Here is a 23,274-nt window from a genome sequence, read left to right as displayed (position 1 = left end):
GAGGGAAAGGCTGGAGTTTTACTCTTTTTTCATATTTCAAATAAAAAAATTCCTTTTCCAGTATGTACGTCAGAAAAATCTAATGAAAATCAAACATACCGTACATACTAGGAAAGTATTAACTACCATATCATTTTCTTCCCTCTTTTCTTTCCCTTCCTCCCTTCCTTTACCAAGATAGGAACATGTTTTCTAGGGTGAGATAATTCGTTGCTCTAAAACTTATAAAGTTAATGTATCCAGTGTGAGTTCCAGAGAGAGGGCGGATGCCTGTCAAATTAAGTGAGTTGCCAAACATAGAGCAGGAAGAAAGCCATTCCGAGAATGAATATTCCTTTGTTACTGGGTCTTCCACTTGTCAAAGGCCATGCCACAAAGCTGGAAAGAGCCCAGCTCCTGGGAGAACAGAGATTCCACTTGGCCATGATCTCCTATGGGGAGATAGGCAAGTTACTGCGTCCCAAGTAGCCCAGTGAGGGAGGTTCTGTGCTCTGATCCTATGAGAAAACTCCTCTACTACCTGCCTGGTGTGAGCTCTGGAGAGGATCTTTCCTTATTCTTAGCTCCAACAGTCAGCACAAGGCCTGACAACCAGCCTTCAAGAAGGAACCAAGGGTATTTGTGTGACCCAAAAACTGTGGTTTTCTCTGAGGATCTGGTGGACCACTTGCTATGAAAACAGCTATTATCTGAGTTGTGTGTTGGCAGCTCAGCAGAGATAAAAGGAAAGGGAGAGGAGAGGTACAGCCTTTACAGTTGAGTAAAAAAAGGCCTAAGGTTCTGAACACTCATTCCCAAGATTGTTGGCAAGCCATTAAAAGATCTGCAACTCAGTTTCTGCATCTGTAAAACTGGAATTAAAATATTTATCTTGCAAGGACTAGGAGAGGTTACACATATTCAGACACTATTCTGAGAAAACGGGGTGACTGACAGGGGTCTGAAATGTATTTGTTGTAGCTGCAGAGTAACTCTGCCAGACCGTGACCATCCATCCTTCTCTGCCCGCTCTACTCGCAGATTCTCCTGTGTGGATGCGGGATTCCTAAGCTCCCAGGAATGCATTCGAATAGAAGGGTCAGAATGTTCTGTCTCAGGGCCTTAATACAAGCTGTTCTCAGATTTGCCAATGTCAGGCTGCCACCCCCTCCTCACTCCCTCCTCCCTTCCCCTCGCCTCCAGTTTTATTCTGGAACCTGTTTTTCCGAAGTCGGACCCATTTAATCTCTTAAATGCATAATTAGGGAGAGTGCTTGATTGCAAAGGCCTCTACCAGTTCTTGCATTTGCTCCCTTTCACACTGCGGAGAAATAGGGCAGGGAATCTGGAGGAAGGGAAGAAACCAGAGGCTGGAGAGGGACAGAGGGCGGGTGGGCCGGGCTCACTGCTTTTCTCAATGAATGCGGAGGCCTCTCCAGATTTGCATAGGAGCCGACAGAGCCACACCATTGGTTGGCGGGCGCGGGTGGGGCGGGGCGAGGAGGGACGGCGTGGGTCTGGCGGCTCGGGGAGTCAGCTCGCGAGCCCCGCCCCCTCTGGGCCCCGCCCCCTCCCGGCGCGCACTCGCGGTTCCGCCAGCTGCAAGTGGCGGGCGCCCGGGCAGATGCGATCCAGCGGCTCTGGGGGCGACAGCGGTGGTAGCAGCTGGCACCTCCCACCACCTCTGTTCGGAGGGTCACGGGGCACCGAGGTGCCTTCCGGCAGCCCTCTGACCGGCCACCCAAAGCCGCGGGCGCTGCTGATGGGTGAGGAGGGGTCGGCAAGCTTTCGGGCGCCCCTGCCCTGAACGCTCTCCGCTGCTGCCGCGCGGCAGCTCCGGTGCCTGCGAACTCTGAGAAGCCGAGGCGCGGGCGAGAGCAAGGACGCTGCAAACTTGCGCAGCGCGGGGGCTCGGATTCACGCCCAGAAGTTCGGCGGGTGGAGCAGTCCGAAACCTTCCCGCAGCAGCGGAGGGTAGTTCTGGGGTGCGCGAGAAGGCAGCAGCCCCCGCCCTCGGTTCCCGCCCAGACCCGGCAGAGGAGCTCGGAGGAGCCAGAAGGAACGCAGGGGGCGGCCAGGACAGCGTGCAGCAGCTGGGAGCTCTCTTCTCAGCCTGGAAAGTTGCGGAGATTGGAGGCTGCCCCGAGAGGGGACCGAGCCCAGCTCTGACCGCGGGGGGCAGGAGAGGACGGTACCCAATTGCCACCTCCCTTCAACCGTAGTAGTTCCTCTGTACCAAGAGCAGCGAGCTACAGACGGGGGCGCGGCACTGGGCACCGCGAGCCAGAGGCTCAGGGTCCCAGCCCGTGAGCCTGCCGTGCTTAAGGGTCTCTGGACTCGCCCCTGAGCTTCCAGCTCTGTTTCATTGAGACTCCTGCTCCCCTCCGTGCAATTGGGGAAAGCAAGAGACTAGCGCGCACGCACGGTCCTCTGAAGATCTGGTGGAAGGAGCCGCTGAGTACCAAGGACTGTTCAGAGCCTCGTCGTATCTGGGGGACAGCGAAGGGCGAGGCTGGGCCCGGAGAGCAGTGTAAACGGCCTCCTCTGGCGGGATGGGACCCATCGGGCTCTTGTGGCTACTGCCGCTGCTGCTTTCCACGGCAGCTTTGGGGTCCGGGACAGGGGCCGGCCAGCGCTTGGGGTCCCCAGCTGCGGGGCTGCAGTTGCAGCCCCGGGAGCCGCTCAGCTACTCGCGCCTGCAGAGGAAGAGTCTGGCAGTGGACTTCGTGGTGCCCTCGCTCTTCCGTGTCTACGCCCGGGACCTGCTGCTGCCGTCATCCCCCTCGGAACTGAAGGCTGAAAGGCCCGAGGCGCGAGGCTCGCTAGCGCTGGACTGCGCCCCGCTGCTCAGGCTGTTGGGGCCACCCCCTGGGGTCTCGTGGACCATGGGCTCACCCGCCCCGGCAGAGGCCCGGACACTGTCCAGGGTGCTGAAGGGCGGCTCCGTGCGCAAGCTCCGGCGCGCCAAGCAGCTGGTGTTGGAGCTTGGCGAGGAGGCGATCCTGGAGGGTTGCGTTGGGCCCCCGGGGGAGGCAGCTGCGGGGCTGCTCCAGTTCAACCTCAGCGAGCTGTTCAGTTGGTGGATTCGCCAGGGCGAAGGGCGACTGAGAATCCGGCTGATGCCCGAGAAGAAGGCTTCGGAAGTGGGCAGAGAGGGAAGGCTGTCCGCGGCAATCCGCGCCTCCCAGCCCCGCCTTCTCTTCCAGATCTTCGGGACTGGTGAGCAGCTCCCGACTGAGCGTGCCGGGATTTAGTGTTTTTATTCACATTGATATGCAACCATTAAGTAATCCTCACTTCCACCCCACTTACTAAAACCTCGGCTTCTGCTTCTTAGCCCTCCTTCCTCCTGCAAACCTCCTTCCTGAGTCAGACTGTAGTTTCTTGTTTTCTCCCTGAACACAGTTCAGGGGTCTTCCTTCCTCTTTAGCAAACAAGTTGGGAGAGAAGTTTCGTACTCTTGGCAGAGTGCCTTCTTCTCTGGACTTATACGTGGTCTGAGCCAAAATTGGGTGCCCCTCTTCCTGGGTCCCTGGGACAGTTGAAACGCCCCTATTACTTCTAGGTTCCAAGCTTAGCAGTAGATGTCAAAACTATTGCCCTTCTCTCCCCCTTGTTCCTGGCCAGCACAGATTTGGGAAATATGATACATCTCAGGGAATGTATATTATTGACTCTTACCCAACTGCCCCCTTCCCAAACGTTGGTTTGGGCAGAGATTGCCAGGGATTGTCTCTTCTTTATTAATTCATTTTCACCCCTCTCACCCCCACCCAGTGTGCTGTGCACTCAGACTCATCCTTTTCCTTACATATTGCTGGGAAAGACCCAGAGAAACTAAGAAACAGAGGACAGGAGGGAGATGTGGAAGAATGGAGGAAAGTTGTCAAGATTATCTTCCTTTGGAAGAGTCACTATAAAGCCAGGGAGAAGCAATTGTCGGTTTTCTCGCTTTTCTTACCTTTCCCCCCCTCCTCTTTTCCCCTCTGATTCTTAGCTTGAATGTCTGCAGCAGCAGCTCTTGATGATAGTCTGTGGCAGGCTTGTTTCACTGCAGATCTTCCTGATGGAGACTCCTAAAATGAGATTTTTCAGTTTCATTTACCCCATTTCTTCCCATATTCACTGAGTTGGGTGTGTGTGTGCAGACACTTACTTCTAACTCTTTCCAGAGTCTCCTTTGACTGGAAAACCAGGTGGTTTTTAACGGATGTTTTTCCTGTAAGACAAATGGGAAAAGACTTGTGAATAAAATATACAATGTAAATGAATGAGAAAGGCACAGAAAAGAAATCAGGCTTTTAAAAAGCCTACACAAATTCCATTGAGCAAACCCAGCTTCTTTTCTATCATTCTCATCATCAGAAATAAATGAAGTTCTTATGCTCCACTGGCTACTAATGTCTAGTATTAATTGGATGGAAAGCAATGAAAGGGGTCCATTGTAGAGCTACAAGTATCTTGCATGCTTGTTCCAACACACACACACACACACACACACACACACACACACAAACGTGCACTGTCATGCAGCAAGGATATTCAGAAGCTGAGGTTCCCTAGTCATTGCACAGAAAACATACTAGTATGTGATCCCCAAGAAAAACAGTGTGCAGATCCATATTTCAGCATTAGTGTTAGTGGCACTGGCACCTAAAGTGAGCCCTCTCTGTTTAGTGCTGGAATTTATAGAGTCCATCCTAAGAGGCACCGATGAGTCTGATAGTGCCTTTGATGAACTGAGATGGAAGACTGTGACTGTTGTTCCACCAAAGATATTTTTGTAAAGAACAGCTGGGCTTTAATGTCATTGTGGCTTGTGTGGTTTACACATGCAACATTCTGTTTTAGTGCCCAATGTTTTAGTAATGAATATAAAAATGACTTCTCTGGAAATGCAGATTATCTTCTAATTTCATGCCTATGAGCATCTCTGGAGCTTCCCCATCGCCTTTTATCAAATGACCATAGAACCCAGCAGTCTATATCAGCTGTTGTCAGATGTTGGTGACAGGCAAAAGGGCTCATTTCTACAGCCCCAAATCGGCCTACTGTAAACAGGTAGTTTGCATGAAGCCATCAATGGGTGTCTCTGCAGAGTCACATGCTTAATGCATTTGAAGAATATGCTACACGCAAGTCTTAAATAAGGAGTTGGAGCTGCTGAGTGGGGAGGTTTATGTAGAAAGGCATGTGCTCCAAGGGCTTCTCTGCTATTGGCTGTAGGGAAGCACTGTGGGCATCCTATGTCCTCCCTCGAGGGCCTAGTACATTTGGCAGCTGGACCAAGCCCTTTTGCATCACTGACACATCTAGCAATGCTGGTTTCAGTAGGAGCCAGGATTCTGCCATTAAAAGGCTAGAAAATTTGGCCAAGCATTTTTTAGCAGGATTGGGATCAAATGATTATTGATAGGATCAAACAAGACACTAAGTGTAACTGGATGAGCTCCCCATGACCTCCAGAGAGACAGGCAACTTAATAAAAAGCACTTCAGGCCTTGTGGTGGCCACGCTTGGAACAGCCTGGTCTCTCCTGTCTCTGAGGACATGTGCTGTCTGCAGTTAGGCAGCCAGCCATGCAGGACTGGCCTCTCTCACATCATCATTGCCTCCCCAACCTCATTCAGTTATAGTCTCCACTGCAGACATCCCCATGGAGTAGAAACACCCTGTTATACCATGTTCTGTATTTTGGACAACATATATCATTATGGTTCCATTCATTTTCCTTATGAAAATTCAAGCTTAGGTTCTGACACTGGGATTGATTTTGCTGTTTATCATGTTTGGAGAAATGTATTTATTGTTGTTACATAGGCTCTTATTTATAGAAAAGGCATTTAACTCTTTTATGATGTGGGCTCTTCAATTATAGAGAGGGAAAGTAGACACAACTCTGTTTATTTCTTCCTGTGTCTGCCCAAGTGACTTGTGGTCTTGTCTGGAGGTACACAGTGGTGCTAATGGGGCTATCTGTGGGGAGGAAAGAGCTGGTTGCTCTTCCATCTCTTGTAGTGAGAGGCCTGGAGCAGCCCATTTGGCTCAGACCAAAGATAGCTTCCTAAACCTGAGCAGGATCATGACTAAAATAATAACAATGAAAAAGCACCAGTTAGAAGAAAGCAAAACCTTTGCATTGTGATTTGGGCTGTCTGAGAGGACAAGATGTCTGAGAGGCCTTATAATGCATCAAATGCTAATGGTTTTTCTTTGTTGGTTGCTGTGAATTCATAAATGGGATCAGCCTTTCAAGTCTGAGGCAGTTCCAAAATGCACCCAGTCATGGAGAAGAGGTGAAGAGGCAGTTTCTGGGACTGTATTTAATGGCCCTGGCCTCTCCCAGGACAGCCCAAATCATGGAAAAGATGTCTATCTGCGAGGCTGACATGTTGCCCACAGCTGCAGTTTGTATCCTGGCTTACAGGTGTTTTGAGATCTGTTTCTGTCGTCACCCAGCCAGAGGGATAGGGGATGATGACTCATGGGGATGGGAGGCCTATTTCCCTGTAAGTACTCCCTCCCTACTCCAGGAAAGTGGATACATGACTTGGGATTTTACATGAACTATGGAGAGGCCTGAGCAATTTAGAGATGTATGCAGAACAATATACCCTGATCTTTGACCTCCCATATCTGCCTGTCCCTTCCCATTTCATTTCTGGGGTGGGCAGAGACAGAAAAAAAAAAAAAAAAAAAAAGAGAGAGAGAGAGAGGAAATTGGAGCTTCCAGAAGGGATATCAGTTATTGGAGGTGAATTGAGAGAATTGGAACTAGTCCAGAGAAGAGCAGAGAGCCGATTTAACAGTTGAAGGGACTGATTTACGATGAAAGATGAAAAGAATTAAATATATATGACTGGGCTAAATGGCGATGAAGGGAGAGCCATGGTAACAATCTACGGATCTCTGAAGAGAGTGAGTGGCAGTGAAGGAGAGGAGTTATTTAGCGTGGACCATGGAAGTAATTGGATCAGACTTGTAGAAGGAAACTTCGGGTTGGATATCAGGGAAAGCTTGTTTTCTGACATTGACACCCCTCTGATTAGGGAATGGAGTTCCAAGGGAGTGGGGAGTCAGGTGAGATGTGGGTCAGACAAGCCCCAGCGTTCCTAATTAATCAGTTCTATATTTTCAAATATTAAGAAGCCATAACAAGACAGAGAGCTGGGATGGAGAACGACAGAAGGAATTAGAACCTTTTATGATCCAAATCCTGAGAGCCTTTGGGCATTGGTGTTTTTAGAGGAAAAGAAAAGAATTCCTTATACATCTTTGAAGTTGGTGAGAAGCACTTACAAAAAAATTGTTAATGACAAATATTTTGAAATTACTCAATTGATTCTTCCCTCCAGTTAAACATAGATTATTTCTCTGGGGTGTGATCTGTATATCCAGGGGTTTGGGAGGCACACTTACCAGAGAATTATGTATCTAAGATACATCTATGGGTGTGTTTATGTGACAGCGCCACTGAGCAGGGCAGAAGGTGAACTGCGTCTGGAGAAGATGCCATCAGTTCCAGATTTAGTGGACTCCTACTGGCTACTTAAAAATTCCTTGAAATGTTGAGAATCTGTAATGCCATTTGAAAGATGAAGTTCATCCACATCCAATTTAACATTTCAAAAATCTTCAAAAGAGGAAAAAGGTCCATAAGGGGTTTTTGGGTAAGGCATGGGAGAAGAGTGTGATTATTAATAAAAATGAATATCTAGGCCAGGCACAGTGGCTCATGCCGGTAATCCCAGCACTTTGGGAGGCCAAGTAGGGCAGATCACTTGAGGTCAGGAGTTCGAGATCAGCCTGGCCAATATGATGAAATCCCGTCTCTACTAAAAATACAAAAATTAGCCAGGCATGGTGGTGTGCACCTTAGTCCCAGTTACTCAGGAGGCTGACACAGGAGAATTGCTTAAACCTGGGAGATAGAGGCTGCAGTGAGCTGAGATTGCACCACCTCACTCCAGCCTGGGCAACAGAGTGAGACTCCATCTCAAAAAAAAAAAAAAAAAAAAAAAGGCTGGGAGATATCTTTAAGGAAGTTGGTCTGCTGAAAGTCAGGAGGAACTGGCTTGCAGGTGGGAGAAGAAAAGAATGAGAGTTGCTCAGCAGAAGTCTCAGTGCCCTGCCACTCAGGATCACTGCCTGGCAACCTCACATTATGGAAATTTTTCCAGGATGACCTGTAAAGGAAATTTTGCCTTTCTTTATAATCATTATTAATGTCCTGTTATGGTTATACAGAACTTTACGATTTATAAAGCACTTTCACATTTATTATTATTTATTAATTATATGGTAGGCAGGACAAGTGTTTGTTTGTAAATGAAGTAACTGGAATCCAGACATTTAATAACACTTTTTCCACATCATACAGTACAAAGTGGTGTACACCTGGAAGCCTTCATACTGACTAGAACCACGATTCCCCTTTCGTTCAAGTCAGAGTTCTTTCCACTAAGGGAATCATCTACAAGTGCAGATTACAAAAAGCAAGACATGTCAATAGAGGAAAAGGTTTCCAGTATCCTTGCTAGAAGGCCATGCAACAAATATTTGGTGGGCAGTAGCCAGGGCTTGGAAAATTTTCTGAAAAAATCATTGAGACTCACTTTTATCATTAGAAAATAGGGATACTAATAGTTCTTAAGTGTTCCTAAATGGGGATAATAATAGTTCAAGGTGTTGTTATGGGGATTAAATTAGATGATATGTGCAAATCCTTAACACAATGGCTGATGCATAATAAAGTACTTCATCAACATGAACCATTATGGTTTTTAAAAATAATATAATAGCGGCAGCAGCACTCCAGCATCTGGTCATGCAGGCTGTGCATGCTATAATTCTAGGGGTTCCATATACATTTTAGTCTGTCTGAATGGTGCCATCTGGAGTGGTAATCTCAACCTTGGCAGCAGCAGTTGTAATGCTGTGGTTCTCCACTGAACTAGCTTCTTACTCCCAAGAGATGAAAGGTGGGATGTATGGGAAATGAAGAGAGTTGAGTAGTATTTTCTACTGTTTCATGATGGAAGGTGACTTTCTCAGAAATATGCATGGAAAGGAGGATTGATGTGTGGTATGTACTTCATTCCCATGAACTAATATCCTCTCATAGGTCTTTTGACTTCAGATTCAGTTCAAAGAGTGAACCAGCATATTCACAATCCAGTTCTTTTTTTTTTTTTCCCTATGGGAAGAAACCAAAGCTTAACTTTATGAAAGCATCAAAGTTAAGATGGAGGAAGAACAAGATACAGATATTACAGAGGAGTCGTTTTCAGGTGGTAGATTTTCCTTAACTGAGAGTCCTCTGTCCAGATCTAGAGGTGCTGGATGGCTGGCCTCTGACAACTCCTTTATTGTAATTAGCTGAAGCTGTGTTCTTTCTGTATTTTCAGCCTCATCATTTATTGTCAAGTGGAGAATATGGAGAGAAATGTAAAGTACTAACTGGTTAATGGACCTGAGCCCATTAAGAGCAATTAAACCTTTGAGACTCCATGGAATGTATAACCCAGGGACTTGAGTGGGAGGCTGCCTCAGGAAAGTCCCTCAATCTAAAAAAAGAGGCTAAGAATCCACAGAGCATTTTGTACTTGGTAGTTTTTATGAACCATAGCTGAGCCATTGCCTCTGAAAGATGCACATGGACATCATCTCTACTTGGGAGTAGATAAAAAATAGGACATGTAGGTGAGGATGGTTGCAGATCCAGGATCACATGGAGAGAGCTGAGAATAAAGCTATCAAGGAGCCCTTCTTCTTTACAGCCATTGTGTTGCTCTCTGGTCTAGGGTGTGGCTGGTGTTTCTTAACCTTGTGATGACCAGGGCTCTTTCACACAGGTCATGATGTAAGCAGGGAGTGTTGACCTGGTGGTGAAGTAGTGGAGGGGGTGGGAGGTATTCTTCAGTACCCTTTTTGATTAACTGTATTTTTCAGAATAGCTTATTTTTCTGCGGCATATTTTGTGATGAATTTTTCAGCTGGCTGTTCTGAGCTTGGGTCCTTTCCCCAGGGAAATTGTATTAGCTTTGCTTTGTGTTGTGATGTACATATTCCAGAAAGTAGGCAGAGAAGAACTCCCTTGGGGAAGATACACCCAATCACTTGGTTATTTAAGAGTCTTTGTTCCTTCACCTTACCTTTCTGGCTAAGTAACAACAGGTGCATGGAGTGGTAGGCAGTCAGAATTCCTTAGAGTAAGAATAAAGCTAAAGGAAGGTATGAAAAAAGCATGAGGTTAGAGGACAAGGGAAATCTAGGCAGGATTAAAGAAATCAGAAAGCTAGCCAAAGGAAATACGGATAGATTGAACCATTGATGGTATTTTTCTTCGTCCCTTAGTTATCTTTTATTTAGTTTTCATTGGAATATGAGTTCATGAGGGTGAGCATGGAAAGGACTCCCTTAAGCCCAGTTAATTAAAGTAAGTGTTCTATGGTGAGGAGAACACTAGATTCGGAGCTCAAAGACTTGAATTCTTTTTTTTTTTATTGCACTTTAGGTTTTGGGGTACATGTGATGAACATGCAAGATTGTTGCATAGGTACACACATGGCAGTGTGCTTTGCTTCCTTCCGTCCCCTCACCTGTATCTGTCATTTCTCCCCATGCTATCTCTTCCCACCTCCCCACCCCCCCGCCCCTCCCCCATTTCCCCCCAACGGACCCCAGTGTGTAGTGCTCCCCTCCCTGTGTCTATGTGTTCTCATTGTTCAACACCCGCCTATGAGCGAGAATATACGGTGCTTGATTTTCTGCTCTTGTGTCAGTTTGCTGAGAATGATGGTTTCCAGGTTCATCCATGTCCCTACAAAGGACGTGAACTCATCGTTTTTGATGGCTGCATAATATTCCATGGTGTATATGTGCCACATTTTTCCTATCCAGTCTATCATCGTTGGGCATTTGGGTTGGTTCCAGGTCTTTGCTATTGTAAACAGTGCTGCAATGAACATTCGTGTGCACGTGTCCTTGTAGTAGAATGATTTATAATCCTTTGGATATATACCCAGTAATGGGATTGCTGGGTCAAATGGGATTTCTAATTTTAGGTCCTTGAGGAATCGCCACACTGTCTTCCACAATGGTTGAATTAATTTACATTCCCACCAACAGTGTAAAAGGGTTCCTATTTCTCCACATCCTCTCCAGCATCTGTTGTTTCCCGATTTTTTAATGATCGCCATTCTAACTGATGTGAGATGGTATCTCAATGTGGTTTTGATTTGCATTTCTCTGATGACCAGTGATGATGAGCATTTTTTCATATGTTTGTTGGCCTCCTGTATGTCTTCTTTTGTAAAGTATCTGTTCATATCCTTCGCCCATTTTTGAATGGGCTTGTTTGTTTTTTTCTTGTAGATCTGCTTTAGTTCTTTGTAAATTCTGGATATCAGCCCCTTGTCAGATGGGTAGACTGCAAAAATTTTTTCCCATTCTGTTGGTTGCCCATTCACTCTACTGACTGTTTCTTTTGCCGTGCAGAAGCTGTGGAGTTTGATTAGGTCCCATTTGTCTATTTTGGCTTTTGTTGCCATTGCTTTTGGCATTTTGGTCATGAAGTCCTTGCCTACACCTATGTCCTGAATGGTTTTGCCTAGATTTTCTTCTAAGGTTTTTATGGTATTAGGTCTGATGTTTAAGTCTTTAATCCATCTGGAGTTAATTTTGGTGTAAGGTGTCAGGAAGGGGTCCTGTTTCTGCTTTCTGCACATGGCTAGCCAGTTTTCCCAACACCATTTATTAAACAGGGAGTCCTTTCCCCATTGCTTGTTTTTGTCAGGTTTGTCGAAGATCAGATGGTTGTGGATATGTTGTATTTCCTCTGAGGCCTCTGTTCTGTTCCATTGGTCTATATCTCTGTTTTGGTACCAGTACCATGCTGTTTTGATTACTGTAGCCTTGTAGTATAGTTTGAAGTCCGGTAGTGTGATGCCTCCTGCTTTGTTCTTTTTGCTTAGAATTGACTTGGCTATGCAGGCTCTCTTTTGCTTCCATATGAAGTTTAAGGTGTTTTTTTTCCAGTTCTGTGAAGAAGGTCATTGGTAGCTTGATGGGAATAGCGTTGAATCTGTAAATTACTTTGGGCAGTATGGCCATTTTCACGATGTTGATTCTTCCTAACCATGAACATGGAATGTTTCTCCATCTGTTTGTATCCTCTCTTATTTCGTTGAGCAATGGCTTGTAGTTCTCCTTGAAGAGGTCCTTTATGTTCCTTGTTAGTTGTATTCCTAGGTACTTTATTCTCTTTGTAGCAATTGTGAATGGCAGTTCGTTCTTGATTTGGCTCTCTTGAAGTCTGTTACTGGTGTATAGGAATGCTTGTGATTTTTGCACGTTGATTTTGTATCCTGAGACTTTGCTGAAGTTGTTTATCAGTTTCAGGAGATTTTGGGCTGAGATGATGGGGTCTTCCAGATATACAATCATGTCATCTGCAAATAGAGACAATTTGATTTCCTCCTTTCCAATTTGGATACCCTTTATTTCTTTTTCTTGCCTGATTGCTCTGGCTAGAACTTCCAGTACTATATTGAATAGGAGTGGTGAGAGAGGGCATCCTTGTCTAGTGCCAGATTTCAAAGGGAATGCTTCCAGTTTTTGCCCATTCAGTATGATATTGGCTGTTGGTTTGTCGTAGATAGCTTTTATTGTTTTGAGATACGTTCCGTCAATACCTAGTTTATTGAGGGTTTTTAGCATAAAGGGTTGTTGAATTTTGTCAAAAGCCTTCTCTGCATCAATCGAGATAATCATGTGGTTTTTGTCTTTGGTTCTGTTTATGTGGTGAATTACGTTTATGGACTTGCGTATGTTGAACCAGCCTTGCATCCCCGGGATGAATCCTACTTGATCATGGTGGATGAGCTTTTTGATATGCTGTTGCAATCGGTTTGCCAGTATTTTATTGAAGATTTTTGCATCTATGTTCATCATGGATATTGGCCTGAAATTTTCTTTTCTTGTTGAGTCTCTGCCGGGTTTTGGTATCAGGATGATGTTTGTCTCGTAAAATGATTTGGGAAGGATTCCCTCTTTTTGGATTGTCTGAAATAGTTTCAGAAGGAATGGTATCAGCTCCTCCTTGTATGTCTGGTAGAATTCAGCTGTGAACCCATCTGGACCTCGGCTTTTTTTGGGTGGTAGGCTCTTTATTGCTGCCTCGACTTCAGACCATGTTATTGGTCTATTCAGGGTTTCGGCTTCTTCCAGGTTTAGGCTTGGGAGGTTGCAGGTGTCCAGGAATTTATCCATTTCTTCCAGGTTTACTAGTTTATGTGCATAGAGTTGTTTGTAATAATCTCTGATGATGGTTTGGATTTCTGTGGAATCTGTGGTGATATCACCTTTATCGTTTTTTATTGCATCAATTTGGTTTTCTCTTTTCTTTTTTATTAATATGGCTAGTGGTCTTTCTATTTTGTTGATCTTTTCAAAAAACCAGCTCCGGGATTTATTGATTTTTTGAAGAGTTTTTTGTGTCTCTATTTCCTTCAGTTCTGCTCTGATCTTAGTTATTTCCTGTCTTCTGCTAGGTTTTGAGTTTTTTTGATCTTGCTCCTCTAGCTCTTTCAATTTTGATGATAGGGTGTCAATTTTAGATCTCTCCTTTCTTCTCATGTGGGCACTCATTGCTGTATATTTTCCTCTAGAGACTGCTTTAAATGTGTCCCAGAGATTCTGGTATGTTGTGTCTTCGTTCTCATTGGTTTCGAAGAACATCTTTATTTCTGCCTTCATTTCATTGTTTATCCAGTCAACATTCAAGAGCAAGTTGTTCAGTTTCCATGAAGCTGTGCGGTTCTGAGTTAGTTTCTGCATTCTGAGTTCTAACTCGATTGCACTGTGGTCTGAGAGACTGTTTGTTATGATTTCTGTTCTTTTGCATTTGCTGAGGAGTGATTTATTGCCAATTATGTGGTCAGTTTTAGAGTAGGTGTGATGTGGTGCTGTGAAGAATGTATATTCTGTGGATTTGGGGTGGAGAGTTCTGTAAATGTCTATTAGGTTTGCTTGTTCCAGGTCTGTATTCAGGTCCTGGATATCCTTGTTGATTTTCTGTCTGGTTGATCTGTCTAATATTGACAATGGGGTGTTAAAGTCTCCCACTATTATTGTGTGGGAGTCTAAGTCTCTTTGTAAGTCATTAAGAACTTGCCTTATGTATCTGGGTGCTCCTGTATTGGGTGCATATATATTTAGGATCGTTAGCTCTTCTTGTTGCAGTGATCCTTTTACCATTATGTAATGTCCTTCTTTGTCTCTTTTGATCTTTGTTGCTTTAAAGTCTATTTTATCAGAGATGAGAATTGCAACTCCTGCCTTTTTTTGCTCTCCATTTGCTTGGTAGATCTTCCTCCATCCCTTTATTTTGAGCCTTTGTGTATCCTTGCATGTAAGATGGGTTTCCTGGATACAGCACACTGATGGGTTTTGGCTTTTTATCCAATTTGCCAGTCTATGTCTTTTGATTGGGGCATTTAGTCCATTGACATTTAGGGATAGTATTGTTATGTGTGAATTTGATGCTGTCATTTTGATGCTACCTGGCTGTTTTGTTGGTTAGTTGATGCAGGTTCTTGATTGTGTTGATGCTTTTTTACCATTTGGTGTGTTTTTGGAGTGGCTGGTATTGGTTGTTCCTTTATATGTGTAGAGCCTCTTTCAGGAGTTCTTGTATAGCAGGTTTGGTGGTGATGAAATCTCTGAGTGCTTGCTTGTTCACAAAGGATTTTATTTTTCCTTCACTTATGAAGCTTAGTTTGGCTGGATAGGAGATTTTGGGTTGAAAGTTCTTTTCTTTAAGGATGTTGAATATTGGCCCCCAATCTCTTCTGGCTTGTAGGGTTTCTGCTGAGAGATCTGCTGTGAGTCTAATGGGCTTCCCTTTGTGGGTAACCCGACCTTTCTCTCTGGCTCCCCTTAGCATTTTCTCTTTCATTTCAACCCTGGTGAATCTGACGATTATGTGCCTTGGGGTTGCTCTTCTTGAGGAATATCTTTGTGGTGTTCTCTGTATTTCCTGGATTTGAATATTGGTCTGCCTTGCTAGGTTAGGGAAGTTTTCCTGGATAATATCCTGAAGAGTATTTTCCAGCTTGGATTCATTCTCTTCATCACATTCAGGTACACCTATCAGACGTAGATTAGGTCTTTTCACATAGTCCCACATTTCTTGAAGATTTTGTTCATTCCTTTTTGCGCTTTTTTCTCTGTTCTTGCCTTCTCTTTTTATTTCATTTAGTTGATCTTCGACCTCTGATATCCTTTCTTCTGCTTGGTCAATTCGGCTGTTGAAGCTTGTGCATGCTTCACGAAGTTCTCGTGTTGCGTTTTTCAGCTCCATCAATTCACTTATACTCCTCTCTATGCTGTCCATTCTCGTCAGCAGTTAGTCCAATCTTTTTTCAAGGTTCCTATTTTCTTTGCGATGGGTTAGAACATGTTCTTTTAGCTCATTGTAGTTTCTTACTACCCACCTTCTGAAGTCTGATTCTGTCATTTCATCACCCTCCTTCTCCATCCGGTCTGGTTCCCTTGCTGGTGAGGAGTTGTGATCACTTTTAGGAGGAGAGGTGTTCTGGTTTCGGGAGTTTTCATCTTTTTTACGCTGGTTTCTTCCCATTTTTGTGGGTTTATCCACCTGTTGTCTGTCTCTGTCCCAGGGAGTTGGAGCTTTATGAGTTTCCGTTGCACTACTGCCTTTTTTTGATTTTTCTTTCAGGTCGGACCCGCCCAGCTAGCAGCACACCTAGCCTCTGCCTGCCGGCAGGGGCTTTGCTGAGCTGCTGTGGGCCCCGCCCAGCTGCCCTGAGCTCTTCCCTGTAGTCCTTTTTATATGGGCGTAGTTAGAACTGTCTCGGCAATGGGGGCCCCGCCTCTGTTATGGTGGACTCTCTCTGTTGTGGCAGGTTGCCTTGGCAACGGCGGGTTGCCTCGGCAACGGCAGCCTGCCTCTGTAGTGGTGGAGAGTCTCAGTAATGGCGGAAGCCCCTCCCCCACGGAGCGGGACCATCCCCGTTCAGCTGTGCTTGGTTTGAAGGGCTCAACCCAGAGGGTTTCCAATTACTGTTTTTGTTTTGGTTGTTGTTGGGGGTGGAGGGGTGGGACCAACCGAGCCTGATCACCTGGCTCCCTGACTCAGAGTCTTTTCTTTTAAGTTGAAGGACCCCGCGTTCCGATCGCTTGTTGAAAAGGCGCCGGGATCTCCCGTGCTGCGACTCACGGAGTCGGCTCGAACCGCGGCGCCGGCTCTTGGCGGATTTTTTGCCTAGGAATCTCCTGGCCTGACTCGCTATTTCAGATGAATGGGCTATTCTGCCATCTCAGGGCTCTGCTCGCCAGCTAAGAGGGCTCCCAGACCAGTGGCTTTTGTACGGAGAACCGCAGCAACAGGGAGTGGTCACAGCAGCCGCGCGGGCGGAATCAGCCCCGCGGGGGCCAAAACAGCCGCACCGGCTGGGACTGCGACGCTGGCGACCCCTCTGCCTGGGTATCTCCTGGTCTGTGGGCAATAAGAGTTCGTCTGGAAATGCGGCGTCCACTCACCCTCTGCACTTTCACTGGGAGCTGAAGTCCTGAGCTGTTCTTAGGCGGCCATCTTCCCAGCATTCCCCTCAAAGACTTGAATTCTATGATGTTCGTAATCATTTGTTAGCTTTGCAATCTTGTACAACTCTCTTAAACTTGCTAAACCTGTAGATTTTTGTTCCTTGCTTTTGGAAAGGAAATAATATGGACTTTGTCTCAATTATCTCATGGAGTCATTATGAGCATTGTATAAGATCATCTATGTGAAAAGTTCCAGTTTGGACTGTTCAAAAGTGAATATATAAGGCACTGAATAAAATGAATGCATAAGATAATAAAATGTGCTGAGATTCTGTTTTTCCCATTCATGGTTTCAGCGAAGCCTTGGCATTATGAGCAGTGGTATAAAGTCCCAGATTTTGAGTCAGGACCTGGGGTTCAAGTAATTGCCCAGTATGCTTGAAAAGGTATCCCTCCCCAGGGTTTCTCAAAATGACATCATTGCATTGAAGGCATTTTCCCCAATTTCAGACTTTTCTGGTAGAGTCTGAAAATGGGACAGAGGAACCTTCATTTTAACAACAGAAAATGACTTTTTAAAAATAATTAAGGGATGAGAACTATAATAAAGTGTATTGAGAGTATTAATTGTGTATAGCTTAACGATAATTTACATATGTAACATCTGTATAATCACCACCCAGATAAAGATACAGAATGTTTCCAGCACCCCAGAAAGTTCTCTTCAGTCCTTTTCCAGTCCATATTCCACTCAAGGTCACCATCCTTCTGATTTGTATGTAAACAATTAGTTTTGACTATTCTCAAACTTCATGTAGATGGAATCATACCATGTATACTCCTTTGTGTTTGTCTTTTCTTGCAGAACACGATTTCTGTGAGATTCATCAATGTTGTGTATAACAGTATTCTTTCCTTTTTATCATTGTGTTATATCCCTTTGTATGACAACACCACCACATATTTATCCATTTTCTTCTTTGTTTTTCTACCAGGGAGTTCAATTTGTGGGAAATCAAAAGTAAAACCATCTATTCTAAATAATGAACAGAATAAGACACAGATCTGGGGTTGAAGCACTGCTCTCATATTACTGACCTAAGGCTATTTTTCTTCTCTCTGAACTTTCCTTTATTGTAAAGTGAGAAAAATAACACCCAACTTCCAGAGTTATTTTGAGGATTAAATGGGATAAGGCAAATAGTAGATCCCAACCCATGGTCAGTATTCAACAAGTATTAGTATCTTTCCTGAACTCTTGATTTTATTTTTCCCTTGTTGGACAGAATCCATGCTTCAGAAACTCTTCCTGAAGCATGGAAGGTAAGTCTTTTACAAGTAAAGCCATTAACCCACAGAGGTAAATAGAATGACCAAGGGCTATCTAAGTTACATGTATAACTTTTTAGTAAATAATTTTGTTTATAAATAAAATAATTTTAAATAAAAAATAAGATTTTTCCTCTAGTTTAAAAGTGGATAAAGAAAATAAACTATTCAATACATAAAAATTTTAAAAAACTTTTGTCTTTCAGTCAGGACTGATAAGAGAGAAAAATTGTAGAGGGGGTAGAAAAAGAAACACAACTATATTTGCATAAAGAGAGAGAGAAAAAATGAGGAAGAATTATGAAGCTATAAGTGAAGAAATTAAGAGAGGAATGTAAAAGAGACAACCCAGAAAGAAAGAAGGCAGGAATTATCTCCCACACACTGAGTTTCATAGACATAGAATAAGAGAGCAAAAAAATGACACAAAGAGAGTGAGGTGGGGTGGTGGAAGGAAAGGGGAGGGGACACATGACTATTTTGGGCTTGGATGGATGCTGACCTGGTGTCAAAATCTATACTCTAAGTCTAGGCTAAAATTATATGCTATCATTTTTAACATTATCAAAGTATAATTCGCATACAATAAAATGTGCCCATTTCAAGTATGTAGTTTGATTTGTTTGATAAATGCACGCTCCTGAGCAACCACCACCCTAATTAGGATATAGAACATTTCTTTTAATCCCAAAAGGTCCTTCTACACTCCCTGCTTCAGGCAACTTTTGATTAGATTTCAATCACAATAAATTAATTTAATCTGTCCTGGACTTTCTTAGAAATGAAATCATATAGTGTGTTTTCTTTTGTGTCCAGCTTCTTTCACTTAGAATAATGCTTTTAAGATGTATCGGTGGTGTTGTTTGTGTTAGTAGTTTGTTTCTTGTTGTTGTTGTTGCAGGATAGTATTCTACTGTATGAACATATGACAGATGGTTTATCTAATCATCAGTTAATGGACATCTCCATTTTGGGGCTCTCATGAATAAAACTGTTACAGACATGTTGTGTACAAGTCCAGAAGTTGTCTGGAGCAGGAAGTATAGGGAGTTTACTTCTAGTTGTAACAGAACAACTTCCATTAATTCAGCAATGTAGAAGAAAATAATATTTCCTTATTATTTTTTTTTTGTCTGTGGGGTCTGTAGTTATGTCCCCTTTGTCATACTTGATGTTGGTGATTTGTATTATTTCTCTCTTGTCTTTGTTGTCATTTTGGCTAGAAGTTTACCAATTGTATTTATCTTTTTCAGAGAACCTGCTTTTGGTGATACTGATTTCTGCTATTTTAAAAATTTTAATTTCATTGATTGCTGCTCTTGTCTTAGTAGCTTTCCTTCATTTTGCTTGCCTTGGGTTTAATTTGCTCCTCTTGTTTCTAGGTTTCTTTAGGGGAAAGTTTAGGTCATTCATTTGAAACCATTCTTTTATAATATAAACTCATAATGCTATAAATTTCCTTTAACAACAATTTAACTTATATCCCACATTTTCACTCAACTTAAAATATTTTATAATTTTACTTCTGGCTTCCTTTTTTTGCCCCAGGTTACCTCTAAGTGTATTGTTTTATTTCCAAACATTTGGGGTGCTTTTCAGATATCTTTCTTTTATTGATTTCTAGTTTAATTCTAGGATGGTCTGAAAACATGCTTGATTTTATTTCAATTATTTAAATTTTATTAAGGTTTGCCTTATGGCTCAGAGTATAGTCTGTCTTGATGAGTGTTCTATGTGCCCTTGAAAAGAACATGTATTCTGCCACTGTTGGGTGGAGTGTTCAGTCAGTATGAATTAGGTAAATTTCCTTAGTAGTGTTATTCAGGTCTTTTCTACCCTGACTGATTTCTTGTCTGTTTGTTATACGGATTACAAACAGAGGAGGGCTAAAGTCTCCAAGTTTTTCTTTTGCCTACTTCCTTCAATTCTATCAGTTTTTGCTTGATGTATTTTGAAGGTCTATTATTATATGCATACACATTTAGGATGTTATATCTTATTGGTAATTTGACTATTATTATGTAAAAATCACTTTTTACCCCTGGTAATACTCATATTTTGAAGTTCAGTTGAATTATGTTAATATAGTCAACCCAGCTTTCATTTAGTTCGTGCTTATATGATATATCTGCTCCAGCCTTTTACTTCTAATTTATGTCTTTACATTTAAAATGGGTTTCTTTTAGAAAGTATATAGTTGGATTTTGTGTTTTTAAAAAAAATCTCTGTTTTTTATTTTGTGTATTAGGCCACTTGTATGTATATTATAATTCATATGGTTAGATTTATGTCTGTCATTTTATTATTTGTTTTTTTTTTTTATGTTCGTCATTCTGTTTTTATGTTCTACTTTTGTACCTTTCTTGGCATCTTGTGGGTTATTTGAATTTTCGGGGCTGGTTTTCAGTGTTAATTCATTGATTTTTTTTTTGGCAAGAGCTCTTTGTATTATTCTTTTAGATTTTAATGATTGCTCTAGCTTGTATACATATATAGAATCTTTTACATCCTATTTAGAGTTGCTATTTTACCACTCTAGGTAAAATATAGAAGCCTTACAATCATATAGGTTCCTTTGTCCTTCTCACCACTTTTTGTTATAGGTGTCATTTGTGTTCTAGCCACATAATTAAAATCCCCGCTAGAAAATTTATATGTGTGTGTGTATATTTGAAGACATGCATGTTTTAAATAACTTTTAAAAAGCAAAATAGTCCTTTATAGCTATTGTTTCAGTATTTTCTATTTTATTATTTCCCTTCAGCCTAAACAGTTTTTTTTTTTTTTTATTTCTGTTAGAATAAGTCTATTGACAATGAATTCTCTTAGTCTCTGAAGGATATTTTTACTAGGCCCAAAATTATGCATTGACACTTCTTTTCTTTCCACACTTTAAATATTTTGTTCCTTGGTCCTTCATAGTTTCTGATGAGCAATCTGCCGTTAAATTGTAGTTCCTGTATATAATTGTTTTCAATATTTTTTCTTGGTCTTTGATTTTCAGAATTTGATTATGATGGTCTCTGCATAGTTTTATTATTGACTTTATCCTGTTTATAGTTTTTTGAGACTCTTGAGTCAATACATTTATGTCTTTCATCAAATGTGGAAATTTTCCCATCATTATTTCCTCCTTTTTTTCTACACCAATATATTCCTCCCCTCTGTTGAGACTCTACTTACACATCTATTAGATCTCCCATGCTCTTAAGACTCTGCTAATTTCTTTTTTGAAACTTTTCTTTTTGTTCTGTAGATTGAACAATTTCTATTGACCTATCCTCAAGTTTATTGACTCTTTCCTATGTTATCTCCATTCCGCTGTAATTATTTGCTTTAGATATTGTAGTTTCCAGTTTAAATGTTTCACATTTGACAATGACTTCTATTTCTTTGATGAGAGCTACCTTTCCATTTATTTTCCAGAGCGTTTACTTTTACCTCCTGGGACATAGTCATAACAGCTTCTTTAATGTCTTTGATAATTCCAACATCTGGATGATCTTGTTATCTTTCCTCTTAAGAATTAGTCATTTTATTCTTTTATGTTGAGTAATTTGAGATTGTATCCTACAAATTTTGAACATTCTGATGTTTGGTCTGAGTTGGGTGTGGCTTGAACCTTCCTTGTTCTCAAAGCATTTGTTATTCTGCTTTGAGTCTGTCCATACCTCTGCCACTCAGGTGAGCTGAGACCTTTGGTCAGTTCCTTCAGTGAATTAGCATATTTCCTTCTCCAACTCTCTTCTCTTTAGGATTCTCCTTAGAGTTTTACCTACTGTATTATTGCTGCACAGATCTTGCCTGCATTAAGGGTTGCCCTTGAGGGAAAGCAGAGAAATGATAAAGAGAAACAATTCCCAGTCCTTTAGCCTGAAAGCTGTGGTTTCTACCAGGGTTTCTGTTTGAGAGTTTCTATCAGCAGCCAAACTGGCTTTACTGAAGGAACACCATCATGAGATAAGAAGGCAAAAACAAATAAATGTAGATTTTCCTCTGCACTCACTGAATCATAAAGCTCCTTGCCCTGGCCTTTGGCTGAGAAAGAAAAGATTGCTCTGGACCTCTTAGGTGTCCACGGCACCACCACCATAGATTTTCTGAGTGCCTGCGTTTGGTTCACAGACAAAAGAGGTGAAAACAGAAGACTTGCCTCCATACAAATTGCTTTTTTCGGGTTTTGACTCTCTTCCTCAATGTTCCTGATTTTACTTTTCAGAGGCCCCAATAGTCTTTTTTTGTTTTTGTTATTATTGTTGTTGTTTTGTCCAGCATATTTTGGTTGTAAAGAACAGGATAAATAGAACTTCATGGACTTATTTCCTCTTGGCTGTATTGAGAGTTTCTCATTTCTATGTTGAATCAGAGTTTTCATCTATAAATTTTTCCTTTAGCCTTTAATATTTAATGTTGTGCTATTCTATATTTAAATTATCTCAGCTTTTGTTTGCTGCAAGTGACTTTATTTTGCTTTCATTTCAGAAAAAGATTTTCACTGGATATACTTTCAGGTGAATAGTACTTTAATGCTGTTGCTCCATTGTTACGTGGTTTGCATTATTTCCAGTGAGTCAGAGAATTTCCTGAGTCAGAGATTCTCTTTACTTGTTTCCTATTATGTCTTTCCCACCTTCTGCCTTCTTTTGGATTTTCTTTTTATCATAGTATTTTAGAAATTTGATTAATGATGTGCCCTTAGGTCATTAGCTTTGTGTTTTTCCTCTTTGTAATATGTTGAAAGATTTCCTCCTTGCAGTATATTGGTTCTCTTTATTTTTTCAACACATTTGGAAATTTTTTAAATAATTGTTTTCTTCTCTTCCTTTCTAGGAATCCAGTTATGACTGTGATATACTTTTATAGTTCCCATATTTTATTAAGGGTCTGTTCATTTTTTTCCTCAGCCCTTTTGTCTCTGTATTTCTGTCTGCATAGTTTTTATTGCTTATTTTGAAGTTTACCCTCTTTTATTCTATAGTGTCTAATATGCTAATAAACCAGCCCATCTAATAAATTTTCACTTTAGATACTGTATTGATTTTCAGCTCTAGAATTTCTACTTCCATTTTTATTTCTATCTTCATTATGTTTATGTTTTTTCTCTAAGTCCTTGAACATATTTATAACAGCTATTTTAAAGTTCCTTTCCACTATCTATAGTATTTCTCTCATTTCTATGTCTGTTTATATTGATCAGTTTTTCTCTTGGATATAGGTCACATTTTCCTGCTTCTTTGCATACCTGGTAGGTTTTTTTTTTTGTTTTTTGTTTTTTGTTTTTTGAAACAGAGTTTCGCTCTTGTTACCCAGTCTGGAGTGCAATGGCGTGATCTTGGCTCACTGCAACCTCTCCCTCCTGGGTTCAGGCAATTCTTCTGCCTCAGCCTCCTGAGTAGC

The 23,274-nt window shown here is 42.1% G+C and overlaps 1 protein-coding gene across 1 annotated transcript in view; it reads left to right on the top strand.

Annotated features, from left to right (window-relative positions):
- The first annotated feature begins 2,519 nt into the window (after window positions 1-2,519).
- The window catches only part of ALK (ALK receptor tyrosine kinase), a 769,803-nt gene continuing 749,048 nt past the window's right edge, over window positions 2,520-23,274 (top strand). The window contains exon 1 of the mRNA XM_003941519.3: window positions 2,520-3,198. Within this exon, the coding sequence (XP_003941568.3) occupies window positions 2,532-3,198 (667 nt within the window). The 5' untranslated portion in view covers window positions 2,520-2,531. The remainder of the gene's footprint in view (window positions 3,199-23,274) is intronic.

The sequence above is a fragment of the Saimiri boliviensis genome, chromosome 1 (assembly GCF_048565385.1).
Source record: "Saimiri boliviensis isolate mSaiBol1 chromosome 1, mSaiBol1.pri, whole genome shotgun sequence".
NCBI lineage: Eukaryota > Metazoa > Chordata > Mammalia > Primates > Cebidae > Saimiri > Saimiri boliviensis.
Note: the sequence above shows the minus strand (reverse complement) of the source record. Positions and strands in the feature narration are given on the sequence as shown.